At 43.7% G+C, this 9,394-nt stretch overlaps 1 protein-coding gene across 1 annotated transcript in view; it reads left to right on the top strand.

The window, feature by feature from the left end:
- The first annotated feature begins 2,463 nt into the window (after positions 1–2,463).
- Positions 2,464–9,394, top strand: part of LOC107299231 (sodium/glucose cotransporter 2-like) — a 14,594-nt gene continuing 7,663 nt past the window's right edge. The window contains exons 1-3 of the mRNA XM_015828596.1: positions 2,464–2,736; positions 6,751–6,886; positions 8,529–8,636. Coding sequence (XP_015684082.1) covers positions 2,464–2,736; positions 6,751–6,886; positions 8,529–8,636 — 517 coding nt within the window. The remainder of the gene's footprint in view (positions 2,737–6,750; positions 6,887–8,528; positions 8,637–9,394) is intronic.

Genomic DNA, 9,394 nt, shown 5'->3' with positions numbered 1-9,394 from the left:
CCAGGCTCCAGCTGGAGCACAGCACTGATCCTGGTGCTTCTGCTGAGCCCAGAAGAAGCGCCGATCAGCTGGGATGTTGCAGCATCTCCAGGGTCTTGTGATTTACATTCAGATGCTTGGCAACTGATTCATATTTATGACGGTCAGTGTCCCAGGGTCATGTGAAGTGACCAAAACCTGCTGCAACCACCCAGCAGACAGGGGGAATAAAAACCAAACACCCCCCCCACCCCACCCCCGCTGCCAATCCTCAACAGAAATGCTCACAACAATGAAAACCTCGGACAGGAGGAAGAGTGTCGCCAGGTGGGCAGGCAGGTGTCTTGCTCAGCTGTGGCTTGGGGGGCACTTTTTTCAGTGCCATTGTAACTTCGAACAGTCACTAAGCGAACTGTTGTAAGTCGAGGACTATCTGTACTTTATCACTTTTTTTTTTTTGGTCATCAAGTTTTTGACTCCTTGCTAGGCGACTGGTGGTGCTCGGATATTGCCATATCCTAAAAGTGGTACAATGGGTGAAAAGGTTGAAAAGCCCTGGACTAGAAGATTCTAATGTCCCTTCCAACTCTGTTATATTATTATTCAAAGTTAAAAGGGACTCTGAAAAACCAACCCAGCTTCAAAGTTCCAACATCCAGGCGCCCTCCCCTTGCAATCACATGACTGCATTTAGGGCTGTATGCAGCACTCCATGGTCACGTGACTGCGATTTACAACATTTTTACCGGGAACCAGGATTTACTTCTGGTTCTTGGCAAAACCATCCCATAGCAAGTAATGGGTTTGCTTAATGACTGCAGCATTCACTTAACAGTCACACTTTACAACCGCTGTGTTCAAACCCATTTGAGTCTCGTGGTCACCTGTTTTAGGACCGCCATGACTTGCGAACATAATTGCAGGTTCAATTATCATCATACCTCGAGAACTACTTGTATAGGCCAAACTGAAGTCCTGGTCCATCCCAATTTATAATGTTTAACTCAGGGGTAGGCAACTTTGGCTCTTTTATGACTCGTGGACTTCAACTTCCAGAATTCCTGAGCCAGCCATGCTGAGGGGAAAGGGAGAGGTTTCCAAGCTCAGCCATGCTGGCTCAGGAATTCTGGGAGTTGAAGTCCACGAGTCATAAAAGAGCCAAGGTTGCCTACCCCTGGTCTAACTCTATAATATAAAACCCAACAGTCAATAGGAGAAGCAAATTGCTCGGCTAAAAATCCGATTCTAACTTTTTAAGCGAATGTTAGAATAATTAGCACTTTGAGGTACAGTATATTGCACTGATTAGGCAAAAGATTAGAATGGAAGCAGCTCAGCCTGAAATCCCAGAAAGAAAAAACGAAGAGTAAGAGCCTCCATCTTTAAAGTCTTCTGAAGAAATTCCAACTCACAAGAGAACAAAAAATAGTGAAATAATAGTTGGATCCCAAAGACTCAAGGAAAAAGTGGAACCAAAGTTACCTTTTGCACTAGCCATTTGATCCAGAACCACATAATTTTGCTCACTAATTCTCTATAGAGAGAGTTCACATTACATGATAGCAGCCATTTGTGATGCTCTGGCATTTTTATTAAATGTGACGCTCTGAATTTTTTGTCACTACAGGGCAGTGATGGTGGGAATCCTCATAAAGAAAATACCAATTTTTTAAGGACAAAAAAAATAATGCCATTTCCACATTCTATCTTTTGTGTATTTTTTTTAAAGGAGGCATGATTGGAACCAGAGATAAATTGGATCAGTAAACTTTTCACAGCTGGCCCTTATTTACTAAAATCCTTGTGATGAACATAGTTATATAAACCTTTTGATTTTGCACCTGTAATGACATTCTGGCCACTGCCATTTTTTTGCAATTACATATTCATTAGTTAAATTATTCAGGTTCAACTGAGCCTATAAATATAAAACAGGGGCCTTCAAACTTGGCCCTTTTATGATTTGTGGGCGTCAATTCCCAGAATTCCTCAGCCAGGCACGCTGGCTGAGGAATTCTGGAAGTTGAAATCCACAAGTTCATAAAAGGGCCAGGTTTAATAATAATAATAAAGTTGGAAGGGACCTTGGAGGTCTTCTAGTCCAACCCCCTGCTCAGGCAGGAAACCCTACACCATTTCAGACAAATGGCTGTCCAGTCTCTTCTTAAAAACTTCCAGTGTTGGAGCATTCACCGCTTCTGGAGGCAGGGTGTTCCACTGGTTAATTGTTCTAACTGTCAGGAAGTTTCTCCTTAGTTCTAGGTTGCTTCTCTCCTTGATTAGTTTCCACCCGTTGCTTCTTGTCCTGCCTTCAGGCGCCCCTGATCTAAAACAAAGGTTAACTTTCCAAAAATTGTAACCAAAAAAAAACCCCTGCTACCCTGCTTTGCAATTTCATTGCACAGGGAAAAATCAGAGGGAAGGAAGAGATCTCCAAACTGGGAAACAGGAAGTATAATGTAGGATGCAAACATCTGAATAAAAATGCAACTTCAGTTCCAGCGTGACTGTGACTCTTCCCATACAGCCTTCAGTGAAGTCGGAGGTTATCAAGGATTATTTGACAAATATATGGAGGCTATTCCCAAGCGGACACTTTCACCCAACCCTGCCTTCTACAACATCTCCTCTTCCTGCTACCTGCCCCGTGAAGACTCCTTCCACATGATCAGAGATGCCACCATGAGTGATCTGCCCTGGCCAGCTCTCATCCTTGGTCTTTCCATCAACTCCATCTGGTATTGGTGCAGTGACCAGGTACAGAATGATTCCTAGGGAAGGATAATAGGAATAAAAATAGTGTGTTAATTTCTGAAAGAATCACAACCCTTTAGTCTGGATTAAACTCACAGTTCCTTACTTACAAAGCAACAGTTTTGCCTAGAAGCCTCACACCAACTACCCATGATAGTAAATCCTGCCGTTATGCCTAAGAAGGTTGAGGTTTTCCTACGACTTTCAATTGGGAGTAATTAATTCTAACCTTTGATTGTGCATGCTGATTGTTTGTTGTGTGGAAGAAAAATTACATATATTTAAGGCCAAGTCTTTGTTAAGCTGAAGTCAACTTCTAACTTTATTTCAGGGGTAGTCAACCTTGGCTCTTTTATGACTCGTGGACTTCAACTCCCAGAATTCCTGAGCCAGCTATGCTGGCTCAGGAATTCTGGGAGTTGAAGTCCACGAGTCATAAAAGAGCCAAGGTTAACTACCCCTGCTTTATTTCCATCTTGCCAACACTACAGAGCCTTTGCTTCTTTCAGATTTACTTATTTTTGCTTTTCTGGTCTAATGTACAAAATTTCATGGTGGACCCTCATCGAAGCACTACCCAAATTCAACCCTGTGTAGCTTTTTCAAGCTCAGATACATTTAGCTAGGTCAGGGGTCTTCAAACTTGGCCCTTTTATGATTTGTGGACTTCAACTCCCAGAATTCCTCAGCCAGGCATGCTGGCTGAGGAATTCTGGGAGTTGAAGTCCACAAGTCATAAAAGGGCCAAGTTTGAAGACTCCTGAGCTAGGTATTCTCACTTATAGTGAGACACACACACTTAGAAATATTCATACCTTGAATTCTATATAGCCTCCAACTTTATATATAGATAGTCCTCAACTTACAACTGAAATGTGGCCTGCATCATCATAAGTCGTGCTGGTCATTAAATGGGTCACCACAAGAATGTTCCTGACTTTTCAACCTTTATTGTAGCAGTCATTAAGTGAATCACTCCCTTTTTTTACGTCCCTATTCAGGGTATCACTGTGGGCATTAAGAAAACAATGTGGGCATTAAGTGAATCTATCATCTGCAATGGGCGTTTTTCGCCAGAAACCAGAAATAAATGCCTGTTTCCTACAAAGAACATGTTGCAAATTACAGTCATGTGACTGTGGGACACTACACACAGACAAGCACCTAAAAAGCCATCCCATGTTCATAAGGGTTGGAGTGGGGAGCAGCTGTCAGAACTACAAATTCAGATTGTAAGTAGTCCTGGGAAGGTTTGTCATAGCTTCGAATAGTCACTAAGTGACCAGGCATAAGTTGAGGACTACTTATATACTCAACCTATGTTTTGTAAGGCCAAACATGTTGAGAGGGATAGCTTTCCTTGTTAGGGTGCTCTTCCATAAAGCAAAACACAGCTGCTTTAAAAATCATTGAATAATAGGAATTTACTTCTTTGCTTCCCTTTTCTTGGTTGATCCTGAGAACTTAAGTGACAGGTATCTGAAAGTTGAGTCATGGCAATTGGACTGATTTTCTTGTTGGTTTGAGACTTTTCACTGCTCATCGAAGCAGCTTCATCAGTCAGAGCAAGTTAGTTAGGCAGAGAGCGGTGGTGGGATTCAGCCAGTTCGCACCATTTTGGCAGAACCGGTAGCTAATTTTTTGTTGCCCAGGCCCAGAATGGACTTCCGGAAGCAGCATCCACACAGAGAACCAGTTGTTCACATATTTGAATCCCACCTCTGGCAGAGAGTCGTTGGAATGTACCAACTCCACCTGCACCAACCTCAGGTTTTTTTCCCCAAAGTGTGTGGCAATATGTTGATGAAACATCTCAAAACAACAAGACAATAAGTCCAGTTGCCAAGACTCAACTTTCAGGCAACTTTACCTGGATGACTGAGAATCTTCGTGACCTAAGTGATAGGTGTTAACATTTAAGAGGATGATCAGATCAGAGAATGAAGGTACCAAATAAAGGGAGCCTCCCTATGTACCTAAACTACAACTTCCAGCATGTCTGAGGGAAAAGAATGTTGGGAATTGTAATTTAGCAACTTTCTATCGATTCTGAGGCTACATACCCTCAAATTAGGGCTTTAAACTAGTATAAAGAACTACCAATTTACTTCTTTTTCTTCCAAGTTCCATCCAGAAGTTAGACAAACATAGCCCATATGTTTTCAGTTCAGAAGAGCTGATGGAAAATAAAAATATTTCCTTCCATACCATTTGTCAGAATTGAATCCTACCCATGGAAAAATTCTTCCGCAGATGCCTTGTGGAAAAGGAAAGTTCCTATTTAATGTAGTGAGATTCAGAATTCTCTGTAGTGGCATCCATGGGTGTCCATCTCCGTCTCAACCGTTCTTAAAGAATTGTCCATATGCCCTCTAGTGCAGGGCTTTTCAACCAGTGGTACGGGTACCACCTGTGGTACATTGGCACCTGGCAGGTGGTACGCGACCATCCTAGAAAAGTGGTAGCGGGGGAGGGGAATGAGCTCAGTTGAAGTGCCAGGATCAGCCCCAGGATCCAGCTGGAGCTTGGCGTTGATCCTGGCGCTTCTGCTGAGCCCAGAAGAAGTGCCGATCAGCTGGAATGTTGCAGCATCTCCAGGGTCTTGGGATTTACATTCAGATGCTTGGCAACTGATTCATATTTATGACAGTCACAGTGTCCCAGGATCAAGTGAAGTGACCAAAACCTGCTGCAACCACCCAGCAGACAGGGGAAATAAAAACCAAGCACCCCCCACCCCACCCCCACTGCCAATCCTCAACAGAAATGCTCATAACAATGAAAACTTCGGACAGGAGGAAGAGCACCGCCGGGCGGGCAGGCAGGCATCTTGCTCGGCTGTGCCTTGGGGGGCACTTTTTTTCAGTGCCATTGTAACTTCGAACAGTCACTAAGTGAACTGTTGTAAGTCGAGGACTACCTGTACTTTATCACTTTTTTCCTTTTTTTTTTAGTCATCAACTTTTTGACACCTTGCTAGGCAACTGGTGGTACTCGGATATTGCCATATCCTAAAAGTGGTACAATGGGTGAAAAGATTGAAAAGCCCTGCTCTAGTGCAATCCCATGCTAAGGCCAACTTTGTAATCAAAATATCCCATTGAAGAACGTACTTTGTGACCATCTAGTTGTTCAACCCCATAAATCGTACCTGAAGAGTATGAGGATACACTCCCTAAACCAGGGCTTTTCAACCTTTTCACCCATTGTACCACTTTTAGGATATGGCAACATCTGAGTACCACCAGTCGCCTAGCAAGGTGTCAAAAACTTGATGACCCCCCCAAAAAAGGAAAAAAGTGATAAAGTACAGATAGTCCTCGACTTACAACAGTCCGCTTATTTGAAGTTACAATGGCACTGAAAAAAGTGCCCCCCAAGCCACAGCCGAGCAAGACACCTGCCTGCCCACCCAGCGGCGCTCTTCCTCCTGTCCGAGGTTTTCATTGTTGTGAGCATTTCTGTTGAGGATTGGCAGCGGTGGGGGGGTGTTTGGTTTTTATTCCCCCAGTCTGCTGGGTGGTTGCAGCAGGTTTTGGTCACTTCACATGACCCTGGGACACTGTGACCGTCATAAATATGAATCAGTTGCCAAGCATCTGAATGTAAATCACAAGACCCTGGAGATGCTGCAACATTCCAGCTGATTGGTGCTTCTTCAGGGCTCAGCAGAAGCGCCAGGATCAGCGCTGAGCTCCAGCTGGAGCCTGGCGCTCATCCTGGCACTTCCGCTGAGCCCTGACAGTCCCGAAGAAGCGCTGATTCTGGCGCTTCCGCTGAGCCCTGACAGCCCTGCAGCTCCAGCCATCTCTTGCTCAGGCTTGTGCGGTGCTGCCACCGGTTCAGCTCATTTCTCTCCCCCACTACCACTTTTCTAGGATGGTCGCGTACCACCTGCCAGGTGCCAATGTACCACAGGTGGTGTCCGTACCACTGGTTGAAAAGCCCTGCTCTAGAGCAGAAATGAAGATGGCATCAATGTTTTACAGCAAATCTTCCCATTTGCATCCCATGTAGGTCATAGTACAGAGGTGCCTGGCTGGGAAGAACTTGACCCATGTCAAAGCTGGCTGCATCCTTTGTGGGTATCTCAAACTACTACCCATGTTCCTCATGGTTATGCCTGGCATGATTAGCCGGATCCTGTATCCAGGTAAACCTCTGAGATGGTGGCTGGAATGCAGATATCAGAAGGAAAATGTGAAATGGCTGATCTAAGTGAACCAAAGAACAATCTCAGATGTTATTGGAGGGAGCTAAATTAAATGGGTGGATTTAAAGATCTTTGGCCCCCAACTCAACCAGGAGAATCCTTCTCCAACTTTGGCAGAGTCCAGGTAGCTGTGAATACAACCTCTTGTTCCAAATTGATCTAGACCAGGGGTAGGCAACCTTGGCTCTTTTATGACTCGTGGACTTCAACTCCCAGAATTCCTGAGCCAGCCATGCTGAGGGCAAAGGGAGAGGTTTCCATGCTGAGCCATGCTGGCTCAGGAATTCTGGGAGTTGAAGTCCACGGGGCATAAAAGAGCCAAGGTTGCCTACCCCTGGTCTAGATGCTGCAAAACAAAATCAACTGTAACATGTATTAATTTTATTTCAAGTAAGGAAACTTACCTAATTACTTATCTAGTTACATTAGAGGCAGTACGGATTTTTGTGATGTTCTCAGTCTCCGTTTGCTTATTGCTTACAAACACTTGTTTTTCTCTCCCAACCTGCCTGTAGAAGAGACTTGCAAAGAAAAAAAGAGAAAAAAATCTCATCTAAAGAGACACTCTCTCTTCATTTAAGTCAGGGCTTTTCAACCTTTTCACCCATTGTACCACTTTTAGGATATGGCAATATCCGAGTACCACCAGTCGCCTAGCAAGGTGTCAAAAACTTGATGACCAAAAAAAAAAAAAAAAGGAAAAAAGTGATGAAGTTCAGGTAGTCCTCGACTTACAACAGTTCACTTAGTGACTGTTCGAAGTTACAATGGCACTGAAAAAAAGTGCCCCCCAAGGCACAGCCGAGCAAGACACCTGCCTGCCCACCCGGCGGCGCTCTTCCTCCTGTCCGAAGTTTTCATTGTTGTGAGCATTTCTGTTGAGGATTGGCAGCGGTGGGAGGATGTTTGGTTTTTATTCCCCCCGTCTGCTGGGTGGTTGCAGCAGGTTTTGGTCACTTCACATGACCCTGGGACACTGTGACCATCATAAATATGAATCAGTTGCCAAGCATCTGAATGTAAATCACAAGACCCTGGAGATGCTGCAACATTCCAGCTGATCGGCGCTTCTTCAGGGCTCAGCAGAAGCATCAGGATCAGTGCTGCTTTCCAGCTGATCAGTGCTTCTTCAGGGCTCAGCGGAAGCGCCAGGATCAGCACTGAGCTCCAGCTGGAGCCTGGCGCTGATCCTGGCACTTCCACTGAGCCCTGACAGTCCTGAAGAAGCGCTGATCCTGGCACTTCCACTGAGCCCTGACAGCCCTGCAGCTCCAGCCATCTCTTGCTCAGGCTTGTGCGGTGCTGCCACTGGTTCAGCTCATTCCCCTCCCCCGCTACCACTTTTCTAGGATGGTCGCGTACCACCTGCCAATTGCCAATGTACCACAGGTGGTACCCGTACCACTGGTTGAAAAGCCCTGATTTAGATGGTGAAAACAAACACTTGTTGGCACCCAGCAGAAATAGTATATGGTGTACACATCTTTTGTCATATACATCTGTGTGCATATGTATATGTTAATGCAGTGTTGTTACTTGCGTCACGGGAGAATCACTCATCCCCTTCTTCTTCCCTTTACAGATGAAGTTGCCTGCGTTGTTCCAGATGAATGCAAGCAAATATGTGGTACAGAAGTTGGGTGTTCTAACATTGCCTATCCAAAACTGGTTGTGTCTCTCATGCCAAACGGTAAGAATGAGATTATTTCTTTCCTGACCCCCCAATACACTCACTTTGGCCAAAGTTAGCGGGGGTGTCAAGGGCTTGTAACAACTCCCTGGCTTGAGGGTTACCTGCAAAATCAAACGACTTGGCCATCTAGTTGGGACCATCAACAATAATGGAGAGCATTATCAAAATCAAACGACTTGGTGATATTGCATATTTTAACTGCAGCAAGGATAGCATTTGCCCAATTTTGGAAGAATGAGAATTTACCATCGGACCAGATTATAATTACAAAAATCTTAGACTGTGCGGAAATGGATAGACTAACATTACAAATGAAAGAAAAAGATGATTCAATTTACTTTACAACCTGGGAAAAATTTTATCATTGGTTAGAGATACGTTAGAAGTTTAATGATGGAGTATTAATTAATAGATAGTTAAGTGAAAGGATTTATTGAAGTTTGAGTTATTATTTTTGATTGTTAGAAATTTCTTGTTCTTTTTTTCTATTCTTCTTCTTTGAGATTTCAATATTATTAATATGTTTGTTTAGCTATTAGGTGGAAATACTTGTTTTTTTTATTAATTTATGGTTATGCCTTTAAGGTTAAAGCTAAGTTTAAGTGAAAAATATTTGAATATGTTATATGTTATTTAAATACTATGATAAGCTATTTATATATTAATGATATGCCGGATACTTACTTGCTTGTAAAATTATTGATTATATATTACCTTTACCCCCTTCCAAATTTCCCATTTTTCCCTCCCCACCC

Source organism: Protobothrops mucrosquamatus, unplaced genomic scaffold (genome assembly GCF_001527695.2).
Source record: "Protobothrops mucrosquamatus isolate PMUCROS unplaced genomic scaffold, P.Mucros_1.0 scaffold4697, whole genome shotgun sequence".
Lineage (NCBI taxonomy): Eukaryota > Metazoa > Chordata > Lepidosauria > Squamata > Viperidae > Protobothrops > Protobothrops mucrosquamatus.
The sequence above is the reverse complement of the archived record's forward strand: the minus strand, read 5'-3'. Positions and strand labels throughout refer to the sequence as shown.